At 30.0% G+C, this 15330-nt stretch overlaps 2 protein-coding genes across 6 annotated transcripts in view; both read right to left on the bottom strand.

Annotated features, from left to right (window-relative positions):
• LOC105214661 (tumor necrosis factor receptor superfamily member wengen) overlaps positions 1-6106 on the bottom strand; it is a 46971-nt gene extending 40865 nt beyond the window's left edge. Inside the window, exon 1 of one of the 2 annotated variants that reach the window (XM_011188211.3) lies at positions 5843-6106. The gene's annotated coding sequence lies outside the window, so the exon portion shown is untranslated. Of the gene's footprint in view, positions 1-5114; positions 5257-5842 lie in introns of those variants that run through there. The other variant, XM_054232613.1, reaches the window with a different exon arrangement.
• Positions 6107-9065: 2959 nt separating this feature from the next.
• The window catches only part of LOC105214663 (rab11 family-interacting protein 1), a 45011-nt gene continuing 38746 nt past the window's right edge, over positions 9066-15330 (bottom strand). For 3 of the 4 annotated variants that reach the window (XR_851848.3, XR_008471603.1, XR_851849.3), the window contains exons 5-8: positions 14750-14895; positions 14515-14675; positions 10610-10741; positions 9066-10257 (exon numbers count right to left, since the gene is read on the bottom strand). Coding sequence is in view for 1 of the 4 variants with exons in the window: in XM_054232612.1 (XP_054088587.1) it covers positions 10251-10257; positions 14515-14675; positions 14750-14895 (314 nt within the window). In the remaining 3 variants the exon portion in view is untranslated. The remainder of the gene's footprint in view (positions 10258-10609; positions 10742-14514; positions 14676-14749; positions 14896-15330) is intronic. The other variant, XM_054232612.1, reaches the window with a different exon arrangement.

Raw genomic sequence — 15330 nt, 5'->3', positions numbered from 1 at the left:
AATCGTATCAGATAAAATTTGAGTAAGTAGAGTAAGAAATTGGAGATAAAATATATTCAGAGGAAATGTTCTTCTCGCTTTCGGACGCTGAGTCTAAAAATACCCAATAGCTCCATAGCAGATGAGCTCTTGTTCAGTTGCCACCTTTTTAAATATTTCCGTCCACTGAGACCTTGAAACCTAACTAGAGTAGATAGACTTCCATTCTCATCATAATCAATGGATGAAATGGTACTATGTTTCTGAAATCACTTTTGATGTCTAAAATCGTCATTTTCATTGAGGTATTTCTAAAACTGAAGCATTCGTCAAATCGACGGTTGGCTGGATAAATAGAAAAGGTTATACCTACTTAACTCTTCTTCCAAATCATTTCGTATAAAAATTTAAAATTTATTTCTACTATTTTTGCAAAAATTGTGTTGAAAAAATTTGAAAAAAAAATAAGCAACAGTTTCAGCAGTGAATGGTGAAAGTATGTGCTAACAGGTGAAGTCAAGATAATACATATTAGTATATTTGAATTTAGAAAAAAATATACTGATATAAATATCTTACCTTCGACTCACTAAGTATTTAAGAACAACTTTACAACTGGTATAAATCTCATGACTTGCATAGCCGAACATACAGCTGATATAAATCACATGGCAAGCATAATCGAGAGCTTGAGATAAGCGAATTGATACTACAACTCGTATAAATGATATAAACTGGCATAAGTGAGACTTTGAGAACAGCGAATCGAATGTACAATTGGTATAAATTTGCATAGACTGGTATAATAACGCCATTGAGAACAAAATACAGAATATAAAATTTGTATAAATCAGAAAGACTGGTATAGTCGGAACTTTGAGAGAAACGAATCAAAAATTGTACTGATAGAAATGGTATAATAGTTATAGTCCAAATTTCGGTCATATTTTAAAATTTTCTTCACATTGATCAATGGCCTCGCATAATGAATGAACAGCACTGCTTTAACCACTACACATTTGTCAATAGCTCTCACAGCAAAATCGGTGCAGAGCAAGTTGAAAACATATTTTAACTGTTTGTTTATTTTAATTATTTTTGGAGAACACAAATTTCTTCTCGTGTGAAATTTTGCTTCTGCTTCTACTTGTGCATTATTTATTTTCTTTCATTGCATACGAACACATAACTCAAAATTTTTCCATGCACATTTTCCGCCACCAAAACGTTGAATATTTTCACGCTTGCTACACTTGTCAATATTAATGTCATTTTTCGGTACGATATGGTTTCCAAAAAAATAAAGGGGTGGGTGGACATAAAAATATTTCTTCAAAAGATACAAACAATCGCAGGCATACCAGGCGTATGTCTTGTGAATTTGTTGTTTGTGTGAATATACTATATAAATAACACGACAAAGTACATGTGTACGAGAACATCAATGTTGACACATGTACAACAACAATGTAGCTGTGTATCAGTGTATATTTGTTGGTATCTGTATCAGTGGAGTTGCCTATATATCACAGCCTCTGCTTAACTAGGAAGTAGTGCGTCACTAGCTGTACCTTGAATGATTGGCGACGATCGATGTGATCACTCAACGGCGTATGCACACAGATACAATAATTTGTTTGTGTGTATGTATGAGTATGAGTATGTATGTGGGCACATTGGGTGACGCGTAGACGCAAGCTATCAGTGTCATTTGCTACAACGTCAATCAATTTGGGGAGTAAAGTTAAAGTCAAACGAAAATAAATTGCAATTATTTTTTTTTTGTTTTCGAACAAATATACATACATACATTCCTATATATAGTACTTTGATATGTATATTATTTGTATGATTTTTCGTATACCGAGTTAACGCATCCGTAAACACTTTTCCTTGCGCGCTCGGCCCAACATATGCTGCACGCATGTGTACATACAACACATATACATCTACAAATATATATGTATATGCATGTAGATATGTATTCTTATAAGCGCGCCGCTCAAGACATCTTTCAACTCGGCAAACGCTTGATGGATGTATTTCAATCATATTGCTTCAGGGAAGCGTTTATGTTATGATGAAGTCGAAATCTTATACAACAACACATTAGCGCGCTAATGTGCGCCATAATGAGTTGAAAATAACAACAAAAACAACAAGAAGCATATACATTGGTTAGCTATTAAGACTTAGCTATAGTATTTACTTGCCAAGAGCGTTCGCCGCGCGACACCGCTGGAGTCGCGCTTGTCGGCTAAAGCCTTCAAATTTTGTTATGTTATTGCACTTGTTGTTGGTTTTTTGCTGTGGCGGCATAGGCGCAACAGTGGCATACACTGTTTAAATGCGCTGAGCCGCGAACCCTTACTTTTTTAATAGTATTTACGATTTTTATGTGTGTGCGTTGCATGCGCCCCTGCTTCCGCCGCGCTTACACACACTAACTTGTATAGTATTTTGTTGCTACCGCGCGCATTTCATATATGTGCAAACATGTACTATATTACGTGCATTAATAACGAATCTGCGCACCATAAACCGAGCGCTGATGCTAGTACATACACATAGACATTTGTTTAATTTAAAACGGCTGCCGCGCGGAGTGCTTTTTCAAAAATTTCATACATTTACCATTGCGCGCTCATATGTATGACGTTTTTGTTATTATATTTGTGTGTGTGTGTGTGCGCGCGCATTATGAGCGCTGAATATTTTCACTTGTTTTTATTAGATTTAATTTAATTTCATTCCACTGCGCTGCGCGGTTTCAATGAAAGTCACAGGCGGCGGCGCGGCGGGTCATCCACTGACCGCGCGGCAAACTACTCGAAAACTGATTTAACGCGTTTAAACAAATAACCCCAAACCGAAAATTCGTAAATATCTGCGACGCATGCATTTTACAATTTTACGAATATTTAACAAGTACACACAGCTATATCTACTTATATGTACCCGAAATCGCCCCTAAATTATATTTATTAAAAAAAAAATAAATTCACTCTACTCTCCTCTCCACAAGCGCGCTGGAACAATGACAGCAGCGCGTCGTTCATCGTCATCACTTTCGCATAATTGGCAGCCATGATGTGGCACGACCGCTTGCGCGCGACTGTCCGCCGGCTAGTTGACTGACTGCTGCTCATACTGACTCTTACACTGATTCAGATACAAATTCAGATTCAGCAGCAGCTTCTGTTTCAGACTACCGGACAATTTGCCCGAGTGGCTGGCTGGCTGCGCGTTGAAGTGAATGTGGAAATACCATCATCAAAAAAATATAACTGATGAGGTATTACATACTATACGTAGTAAGGTTGATTAACATGTCTATATATCTCTCGATGTGTATGTGTGTCTGTTTCGGCGCGTCCGCAGCGGCGGCTTCCGAAACAGTTTTCAATCAGCGCGCAAATAAATCATTTTATTCTGCAAATGCAGTGCAGTGTAATGTACATAAAACAAAAACAATTTACTCTGCTGCAAACATACACATACACATACATACAGACAAATGACTTTCCTTGCTTGTTTGCCCGTTTTATGGCGAAAAAAACAGCAAACTATTAGCATTCTGTTGTTAATATTAAAAAATAAAGTTTTTTTTTTTAATTTTGTTGTTGTTGTTTTTGTTTTGCTGCGCGTTTGTCACTGAAAGGGCGGCCTTTGTGTCTGTAGCGGCAATATATGATTTTTTACGAGAGCGAGATTTGGCTTGGCTTGGCTTTAGTAGCGAATTTGCAAAATGTGATTTTACAAACCAGCGCTGGCAATGATTAATCCTAATGATGTATACTGCTTTTTTTGTAAATATTAAATATTTTGAATTTGTGGTATGCGGTTTTAAAATGTGTGGGGTAAATAACAGTTATTGTGGGTATAGGTTGCGTAATAATTTATTAGAAATTGTTTTAAATTAAATTAAAACATACCTATGTAACTTACATTCTAAAAAAATTTAAAGAAGGCCAAAAACAAGAGAAAAGGGTTCAAATTTAAAATTAAAAAAAAAAAAAATAAATAAAATACAGTGGAACTTCCATAACTCGAACTTCTATAAGTCGAAGATCTCCATAACTCGAACTCTTGAATTGGCAATACAAGTCAAATTTTATAAAAATTTCCTTCCATAAATCGAACTTTCCGGCCAGGGCATAATACAAAATTCAAAATTTTACTATCAAGGAACAATTTTAAAGGAGTCCCTATATTCGAATGGAGGCGAACAAAAAATATGATATTACACTTATAGATTTCATAAATCGTGTAACAAAGGCATGAGATACAGACGTCAGGAGCCAAACAATAGCAACCCGAAAGAAACAAAATTATATAATACATGTTTTAATGTATTTAAATAAAACTTTTTACGAGGTAAATAACTAAAACTGTGGGTAAATCTATAGTTTACAGCTTTTTGAAGAATTGTATGTTTTAATGAAAATTCTATAACTCGAAGTCTCCTCAACTCGAGTTTTTTTGTGGATTATGGTGATTCGAGTTGGGGAAATTCAACTGTATTTATAATTTTTCAAGTTTAAAATTTTGTAAAAATATAAAAAATTCGTATTGTTTCAAATCAGCAATAATATAATTTTGTTATTTTTTTATACTAATAACTTTAAATAAAAAAAAATTTTGTTTACTATATTATATTTCGCGTATTTATTTGTTTTTGTAATATTAGAATTAAATAATATTTTTTCTGAATATATAATTATCCAAATTTTTAAGTCTTGTACGAAACACGTTATATAATTTAAAAATTTGTGCAAGTTTTTTTTCGCGAATAAAATTATTTTTCGTTAAATTTAATCATCTGGAATTTATGAAAACCTTAATTTTCACATTTTTAATTAAATAATAATTTTAACCAATAATAAAAAAAAACAATATTCTTTAGTGAATTAAATTCATAAAAATTAATGATTTATATATAATAAACAAAATTATAATATTAATAAAAAAATAAAAATAATAAATTAAACTATATCATATAATTAATATAAAAAAATTCTGCATAATTTTTTATTTATTGTGATATTTTAATATTTTGGAAAAAAGTGAAAAAGTATTTATATAAGATTATTTTATAAATTAAATATATATAAAATTATGAGCTTTATACATACGAAGTGGGCTCAAAGTAAAATATTCTGTGCAGTTTTTCCATAGAAAAGGGTCTATAATGCATTCTATACAAAAAATGCGTATTTTTAAATATTTTACTTTTTTTGTGATTTTTTATATTCTCACATTATGGTTCTCTGTTGCATAAATATATTTTTTTTTTTTGTTTTTGGGTTCACATAAAATTTGGTCACTGGTATCCTTTTTTCGAAATATTTGCATTTAATTTTTATAAATATATTTTCATATTCATCTTTTAAAGATATTTATAATATTTTAGTTTTGACAATATTTTTTAATTTCACGATTCACTTTTTGTCAATATTAATTATTTTTCAAATTTTTTATTCAGAACATTATTTTATAAAAATAGAAAAAAATCGAGTTGAAAATTTTAATATCTTTTGGAATTAGTTCGCACTAAACACTAATTATCAATTTTTTTTACAAAATTTCCAAAACTTTCAAACTGAATAATATATATTTCCAGTGTTTACACCAAAAATTTTGTTTCAATAAAATTCGATAAAATGCCAAAAATCCAACATTTTTATAGCAAATTAAATATTTAAGATAATAATAATTCACTGCTTTTTACACACCCCTCAAATCACATCGTAAGGCACACCACCAATTCAAATTAACACTATAAAGTTTTATAATTATATTTATTTATTAAAATATTATTTTTTCAAATACTCATATTTTCCAAACACCATCATCAACTTACGTTATTCAAAACATTTGCTTAGGGGAAAATTAAAAAAATACACTTTCAAGACATTTGAAAGATTTAGCTTAAACAACGTTTGGTTCGCTTAAGTTCTACTGCATTAACTTAGAGAAAAAACTTAGACAAAAGTTTCTTTCTATTTTACTATTTTTTTTTTTTGTGTTTTGCCGTTTGCCGCCGACGCGTTAGTGACTAGCGCGCTTAGTTCGTTACGGTTGCGTTTTTCGTCGAGTTTGCGTTGAGACTGAAGCGTTGCGCGTCGTGCAATCACTGTTTAAACTCAAACGCACGAAATCACGACAAGATCGGATCGTGCGCGGTTGGCTCGCAACGAAATGGTCTTCGTATCGGTGCGCAACAACCAGCAGACGAACCAGCGGTGGCGTGGAAATGTTGTTTAGGAGGTACGGTGATACTTGGATAAGTGGAACAGACATAAATCAGCAACAAAGTAACTTATTGTCGCTTTAATAAATCATTTGTATTTGAAAACATATTTTAGACTCTGTCTGCTGATCGTATCCATAGTCAATTCAGTAACATATTCGTTCGCGGTGAAATAAAATATTGTTAACGACACTTTGAATGAAAAGAGTCAAAAGTCGTTAAAAGAGATGCTTCTAAGGCCGAAATAAAATGTTAAAGTTTTATAGGATTCCCAGAATGCATATACTAATATCACCTCATATAGAGAAAATGCTTACACCAGACTAACCTTAATTGGTTTCAGTAGTATTTGATGCTTTGATTTAGGATTCCATCTCTTCAAAGAATCACTTTTGACATTTCCTATAAATGCTGTTTGGTTAGCCCGAGATAATGATTTCGGAGATTTTAATTGGGTACTGTTTAAATTTGGGTTAATAATTTGTGTTACTTTGAAAAGTAAATTTAAGGCGATAGATCGCTTTTGAAAACAGATTTTATGTTGTTAACGGCAGTGTATTTAAGATCTTTCGAGTTTTTAAATTGGCTAAGGTTGAGTATTAATTATCTAATCTAACCGTTTTAACTTCTGTGCTCCGCTAAATGACTTCATTATACTCAAAACCTAGTGATCGCTTTTCCAATGCGTACACCCTTATTTCTATCCAGATGTGGCTGCAGTTTAATTGCTATCGATTTAAATGTAAACAGATTTTTTGTCTCCACTAGTTAAAATACACACAGTACGTTTACTTTTCCATTGACATAAACGAGATTTTTTACTACACCTTTTTGTTATCGGCTATCTAAGGAAAAGTGCTACTTTTTAAATGCGAAGGGAAGGGAAGAATCGGTAAGGTCTAAAATTTTCATTATCAGTGTTATCAGCGTCGATATAGCAATATACCTTATAATTTGGTTAAGCTATTCTCAAAATCTTCGTTAATTAGTATTCTAGAATTTTTGAAAGATATAAAATGAAAATGAAATGGAATTAAACCAAAATTGCTCTTCTGAACTAAAAATTTAATGAAAAAGTTTTCAATGTGTTTATTGGAAATTTTTACTGGCATTTTATTTCTTTCTTACTACTAATCCTTCAATTATTGATTTACTTATTCAATAGAAACTAATAAAATTCTATAATGGACCAGTTTTCCGAAGCTTCATCAGAAATCTTGAATTGTGATGGTGTAAATTTATTTAACTTCTTAATTTACAAATTATGTAAAGAACACATTTAGAAATATTTTTTGCTACGCCCACAACAATTCGCAAAGAAATAAGATATTGCTACAATAATGCATTGTGAGCCTGATCAGAAGCTTGGTTACTTTATTGTCTATATTTACATATATACGAAATATTTTAAGGTTTTACTTACCTGTATTCGGTATACAGTTGATAGGTGGCTTATTTGTTATGATCATTGTCTATAGTCTTCTATTGCCAAATTGTTACTATTAATTTTAATCATATATTAGAAATTGTAATATTAAAATTATTTACCTTGAAAAAAAAAACTATAATTTTGTATATTTTTTTTAATTCGACAAAATTTTGGTTTCACTTATTGATACTCTACTGTATACACATTAAATATGTGCGTACATAAACACTTTGGTTCGAGATAACCTGAGCAACTAGTGAACATTTGCTGCTGGCAATGTCGCACTCCCAACATGAGCGGCTCACTAAATTGAATTTTTGTTTGATCGCAACGGTGCACTCTTAAATGAGAGCACAGCAGAAAAGAGAGAACCTAACCAATATAAATTTTAATGTTGTTAAATGCGAAGAGAGATTTTGATATTTAAATGTTATACTAGCAAATGAATTTATGTATGTATTAACAAAAAAGCAGTAGTCTTAAATAATGAAAAGATCTCCCAATTTAATATTGATGCTTTGAAAACAGTAGAAGTCTTATTTTTAATTTTGATAAAAAATTAAAAGATTTCCCATTTTTTACTCAATATTACTATTGATCTGTGGCAAGTGGCTTTAACTTTCAATCAGTTCCTACTTTTCTATTCCGTAGAAAAACGTTGAAGCCCATTCTCAATATCTTTCCTGAACAAACAAACATTTTTCGATATTTAAATGTTATACTAGCAAAAGAATTTATATATTAACAAAATATTAGAAGTCTTATTTTTAACTTTGGTAAATAAAGATAAAGATCTCTCAATTTACTATTGATGCTTTGAAAACAGTAGAAGTCTTATTTTAACATTGATAAAATACTATTGATCTATGGCAAGTGGTTTTAACTATCAATCAGTTTCTACTCCTCTATTCTGTAGAAAAACGTTGTTAGCTCATTCTCAATATCTTTCCTGAACAAAAATTTATTTTTTGGTACCATTTTTATGCAGCTAATAGCAGATGGGTTACTTTGTTTCACCTAACTGATTTTACACTAATTTATAGAAGCACGACAATAAAATAAATATTTTCTGTTAGGAATTTCCGTTGTCAACTGCTGGGCATTTCCATTTCTGAGTGTTGCAATGGCGGATGTAAAAAAAAAAATGTTGTTCATTGCATATCCAAAGGGGCAGTGGATTAGATATTCCAATGAATTATCAAAGAACATGAATGAATTTCATTAATATACTCCGAAATTATATCCTCTTCTATTTCCGACAGCTAAAATAAGCGCTTTGTTCAACGGATGTAATAATTTCAGACTTGATTCATAGCATACATGTAGGCGCATAGAAATTTTTTAGCAGCAAGCGTAACATTTTTGAGTGTTGTGTTTGCAATGAAACTGTCAATTTAATGGTAGAAATATTTTTTATTTATTAAATATTTTTTTTACTTAGATTTAAATTACAATATCGCGACAATTTTGCACATACACATAACAGAGATAAATGTCAGAGTTAAAACTAGTAATTTAATATAATTTTAGACCGGCAACAAAAAAGAAAAAAAAATTTACCAAACCAAAAGATACAAAAATAAAATATATGTAAAATAAACATAAATAAATTTAAATGCCTTAACAAAAAATATTTATTATAAAACTTAAATTGTAGCAAAAATTGTTTGAAATTGTAGAAAACGGCTTAACTTAATATTACGTCATAATTACAAGTGTTGTATAATTTAAATTTTTTTACATAAAAAATGCAATATTTAATCAGTTTTCCATATGAGTTTTGTTGTAAATAGTTTAAATTTGATTTTTGTTTTTGCCTGCTTTTTGGCTAGTTCAATGCATTATTTACAGCTGTCACTTGCATTAAGAAATGTCAAATTTTATACAATAATATAATTTTGTGTTTTTAAAATATAATTTTTTCATGAAAAATTTGAATTTCTTTCATTTTTTTTACTTTCTTTTAATTATTGTTTAATAAATTAACTTAAACTTAGCTTGCTTTCCGTTGCTGGGTGTAAAATTTAAAATCATTAAATCTTGAGTTGTGGTGTATACGTTGTTACTGCAGTTTGGCTGCATTAAATACCGTTAATTTTTTGTTAAATACATTTTGTGATTCTTTTACTTAAAAAATATACAATTTTTTTTAATAATATAATAATTTAACTGTATTTTAGTAGAAACAAAATCATTTCTAACTAACAAACATTGACATTGTTTGCAAAAATCATGTTTTACTCCTCAAACACATATATTTTTTTTCACATACATTGCTATAGTTTTTCGTTTTTCTTTTTTGTGTAAATTTTTATATGTATATAACTAGTCTAAAAAAAAAGCACTTTGAATTTTCACACTAAGGCAACTTGGTGATACTACTCATGCGCCTTGACAGCTCTTATATCCTCAAAGAATTTGGTGTATGCTTCTGTTAAGGCTGTTTGGAAGGCGCCGCACAACTCAAACAAAGTGACCGTTCATTGTGTTGTTTTTGTTTTTCTTTTTCATTTCATTTTAATTAGCGCGCGTAACTTTACTATTTGCTATAAATAACTATAATATATCTTTTGATTTTTTGATTAATATTCAGCCGCTGCAAAGAGAAATCAGAGTTTATAAAAATTTTGCAAAATTACAATTTTGTTCAACAAAGGATGTTTGAAGTGGGTGATATAGCATTCTCAAGCATATTAAATACATTTATAATAGTAATAGAAGAATCTTACAATTCTCAATAATAATATTTTGTTAAGGAAAAAGTTTGTTTTTTGCATTTTTCAAGCTAAAATTAATGAGCGATGTGTATTTGTCTGTCACCTTATACCCTTTAACACACAACTAATTATACCATAAAAGTATATAAAAAATAGTAATAAATATGTAATAGTTTAATACACCACATATTGTTATAGTATTTGGTAGAAAATTGTAATCAAATTGCTTACTTGTCCTGGCAATGACATGCGAACTGCCCGAATCGGTTGGTAATACATCGCGCTTCGCAAACCTGTCTTTCATTCTTTCTTTCACTTCTTTTTCTTTACAAAAAGTCATTCATATTGATGTAATTTTTAAAACTGAAGAAGAGCATAACAAACAACAGAAACGGCGCGTTTGCATTTTGAAAAACAAAAATATTAGTAAACAAGTAAAATTGGAAATTGCATTCAAAACTTTCAAATAAATATGTAGCACAATCACAATCACAGGGGAAATTTGAAAGGCGAACGAAAAAATGGTGAAATGGGTGCACATGAGAAAGACAGTTACAAAACAGTTGTTGTGGTAGGATTTCTATAAATTGACTTTTGAAATGACAGCGATAAAGGATAAGGTAGAGTTAGATTAGCACAACACAGTGGGAAATTAAGAAAATATAAATAATATTATAGCATAATATTTTTCGCAGCAAATAATATTCAAAATGTCTGTCAGTTTTATGAGATTTGAGTAGATGAGCTTTGTTCTCCTTACGATTGTTTGGAATAACATAAAACTAGATGTGTTTGTCCGTCCCTTTAGATGTCTAAATGAGGCTCAATGTGTGACAAATTATCGAAAAAAATTTTGAGAATCGATTGAAAACTGTATAACATTGATATGAATGCGACATATAACCTTATAATTTTTTTTATGATGATTGTGAAATTCGATAGAGTATATAAGAACAGTATACTTCATAATATAGAACAAACCATAATTCGTTAACGAATAGAAAAATATTGTAATAGACTACCGAAAATCTAAAATGTTAAACATGTAAAATAAAAATCCTTTTTTCTGCATATCAGAATTAAATAAAATTTGAATCAATCAGTTCATTTATAACACTGCACAATACTCGGCTGGGTATTGAAGCAAACTAGCTTATTCCGGGAGAATGTCTTATAAGTAAAAAAAACTTGTGTTTTTTTTTTCAATTTTCGAAGTTTGTTTTATTTGCCTTGGAAGTTCGAAAATAGGCTTATTTTAAAAAATTATTATTATTATTATACAGGAGATATTTACTAAAAAATCAAAAATATGGTTATACACTAAATTTCCTTAATATTTCAATAATGTATTAAGTGTTTCGGACAAGCTTATATGACAGATGTTATTAGGGGTTAAAGTTGGTTAAAATCCCTATATTTCGAAAATTTGGAACAGTAATGTGTATGGATATGAATGTGGTTAAACGACATTTCTTCTGATATGCGAATTTATTTAATTTCAGTATAAATCTTTGGTCGGCTATAATCGCTTAAAGCGGTTTCTACGCCAAATATATATATACAACCTTGGTAAAAGTATTAGGCACCCCACTAATTACTGAATTTTTTGTTGTAACAAGTGAAATAATGAAGTTTTATTAGTAAAACAGTGAAAATACAATGAATTAGTGATAATAGTAGTAATAGTGATAATAACATTAAAAAAAATAAAAAAAAAATATTATAAAATATTTTATGAATTTCTTAAAAATGACAATTTTTAGTTTTAGCTTAATTTTTTTTTAATAATCAATCAACAGTTAAATTTAAATTTTAATCAACAGTTAAACACCCATATAAGACACTTACAAAAAGAAGTGGTAACTTTGATAGCCACATTTGAGAATACTTGTATTTTAATGGGGTGCCTAATACTTTTGGCCAAGGCTGTATATATAAATCTTTGGTCTAATACTCAGAAAAAATGTATAATTTGTTTTATAGTGTAATATAATATATGATAAGAAGTAGATATTGTTATTGAAATAAACTGAATTTAAATAAATTAAATATTCAAACGGAAATCGATTGTTCTTGTTGTGGCATATAACTTTCCCAAATAATTTTGAGCAATTTGGCCCAGTTGATAGTTTCTAACCGGTTATAAATCCGAGTAATTTTCGTTTATACAGACCCGAACGGTTCGATATGGGAATCATAAAAACGCCTATCTTACATATTAATACTAATTATATTTTTTACATTCCTTCAAAATGAAAAAACTATAGTCAGGTTTATTTAATTATGTTTTATAATTGTGTGTTTTCAGAAAGTAAACTTAAACATTACTAAGAATTAACGAAATTTGAAACTATTTATTCGAAAATCTTAATTTTGGTGGAAATTTTGGCCAATTTTAAATTGAGCTCGTTTTGGCAACGACTGTTGAGACACATTATTGTCGAATATGTTCCAAATACACCTTTTTGTAATCGACAAGATATGTATTGTTCTGTTTGTATAAATCTCAAACAGAATGAACATAGTGAACATGGGATTCTAAGGTTTTAAGGATAGATTTCAAGTCATGGTTGTAGCTGTAGCTGTTATTAAGTTTTATATTACTTTTTTAGTCGTCACCTCTTCGGATAAACAATTCCTTTCGACGTAGGCATGAATAGGTCATACAAAGGATTGGTTATAATCATGCATAGATGTTAAATCAGTGTCTCATTTGCCATTTCTTGAGTAAAATTAAGAACACTGAGGCTCGGTATGGCTTCATATTTTCTCGGAAGAACAAAATTATACAAACAAAAGACCCAGAAAAAAACCTGGGATCTCAAAACAAACCTGGAGTCTCAAAACAAACCTGGGGTCTTTTGTTTGTATAATTTTGTTCTTCCGAAAATATGAAACATTCTTTCGAAAATAAAACCAGTGACTGGTTATAATCATGCATAGATGTTCAATCAGTCATTTGACTTGTTAATTATCTGTTCAACGCTGTAGCAGAAATATTTGGATTTTAACGACTTAGTCTTGATTTTAGAATGATAAAGAGTCGGATAGATATTTTTTGTCCGTGGTACATTGTTACCATGTTAAAAATGGTTGCCGAATGGTACGCAATTTAAAGATTATAGGCTTCTCCAAAGTTTTTGAACATATGTATGTTCGAATAGAACTGTCTGTACTGTATATAGAACGTACAAAAATTAAAAAAGGGTCTCGCGAGACAGTTTGCACTGATTTTGTATAAAAACTGCAGAAGTTAATTCACAGGACGTGTAAAAACAAATTTAATGTGCTAACATGCACTTGTGAATGATAATCAGATGCTTGGATATATCAATATTGTTTTGTGAATTGTTGTAATGTACTCATATGCATCTAAAAAGTGCATGTTTTTAGGAATATTTTGTTTTATTATGAATATTATATATATTTTATATTTTACAATTGTATAAAGCTTTTATTTTAGATATATATTTTAGAAAAATATTCCAGAAATTATTCCAAGCTTTAAAACTTTATGTTTAAATTGTATATTTTTGTAAACTGATCAGTATTAATATTCACTGCCAATATAAATGGCATAATATTTAGCTGAGACAAATTTATAATCTATAAAAACCCAAGTTTTTAAGTACTTCATATGAAAACTAATTCAAATCTTATATATTTGTTCTAAATATTTTTTTGTGTTTTTTAAAATTAATTTTGCAATTTTTAACTTTTTTAAATTCTTAAAAATCTCATCTACTGGAAATAAGCGCTTCAAATGTTATTAAAATCTTTATAGAAAATGTCATTTATATATAATTTGCCGACTGAACAGGTTATTACAAACCGTTTCACGCCCACCCATTCTACGTAAGACTCGGCTATCACGCCTTCTTGTTTTGATTTCTGTGTAGTTATTTGATTGAATGCATAGCGTATTTTCATTAGCGTGTGTTTAGGTGCATTTACATATAAATTGAGTGTTGAGTTATGTAAGTGTATTGAAATGAGAGTATGAAGTAACGGCCAAAGATACAGAGAGTGAAGGCAGTAAAAGTGTGAGAATAATAAAAAAATAAAATATTGACAGCACAATAGAAAACTTATAGAGATACAACATTTACATTTGCTAATTTGCCACTTGTATATACCTCTTTGCCGATGTGGTGCGTGAGTAGGGATTCTGCAAGAGTTTCGGTTGTGTTTCCATAACGCGCAACAATAAATTATCCAGGTAATCCTCCAGTTCTTTGACACGTTGACGTTGCAGTAGTGCCTCATTTTCCATGCCATTCGCGATCAGCATGAGTTCCTTGAGTTGAAGAAAATATAGAAAGATTAGTATGAAATGTAGCAATTGGGGGAAAGTGAGTGATTATATTGAACCTCTCGTGATTTGCCGTCGTATTTTTTGGCCAATGCCGCTGATATCTCTGAGCGACGTTCCGCATGTGATGTGGATTTCTCATGTCCAATTATGATGCGTTCGTTGGCTTTTGGACTTGGTGTGGAACGATTATCTTCGCTTTTATCTGTAAGATATTAAATTATTAAATGGAAAAGCTTTCAAAACACATGCATGCGCGCAGTAAAAATCACAATCAATATGAAAATAATGGCTTTATTATAAATGAATAAAAGTGCAAATTTAATGCTAATGATTTGATTCACTATATACACTATATAGTATATATGTATATCTGTTTGTATGTATTGCATGTATTAACTTGCTAAAACCAATTAAAAATCATAAAAAATATATGATTATATAATATAATAAATATGTATGTGTGTGAGTGATGATGAATATTTGCGTTTATGTGTGGACAGCGTACAAATGAAATCCACTGGCGGATTTGCGTTTGATTGGCTTTATTATAAAAAAGCGTGCATTTAATTTTCACAACAACAACAATTACTGTATGCCATATGTATGTACAAGTACATTAAAACGAAACAAATCGGGT

Source organism: Zeugodacus cucurbitae, chromosome 5 (assembly GCF_028554725.1).
Source record: "Zeugodacus cucurbitae isolate PBARC_wt_2022May chromosome 5, idZeuCucr1.2, whole genome shotgun sequence".
Classification (NCBI taxonomy): Eukaryota; Metazoa; Arthropoda; class Insecta; order Diptera; family Tephritidae; genus Zeugodacus; species Zeugodacus cucurbitae.
Note: the sequence above shows the minus strand (reverse complement) of the source record. Positions and strands in the feature narration are given on the sequence as shown.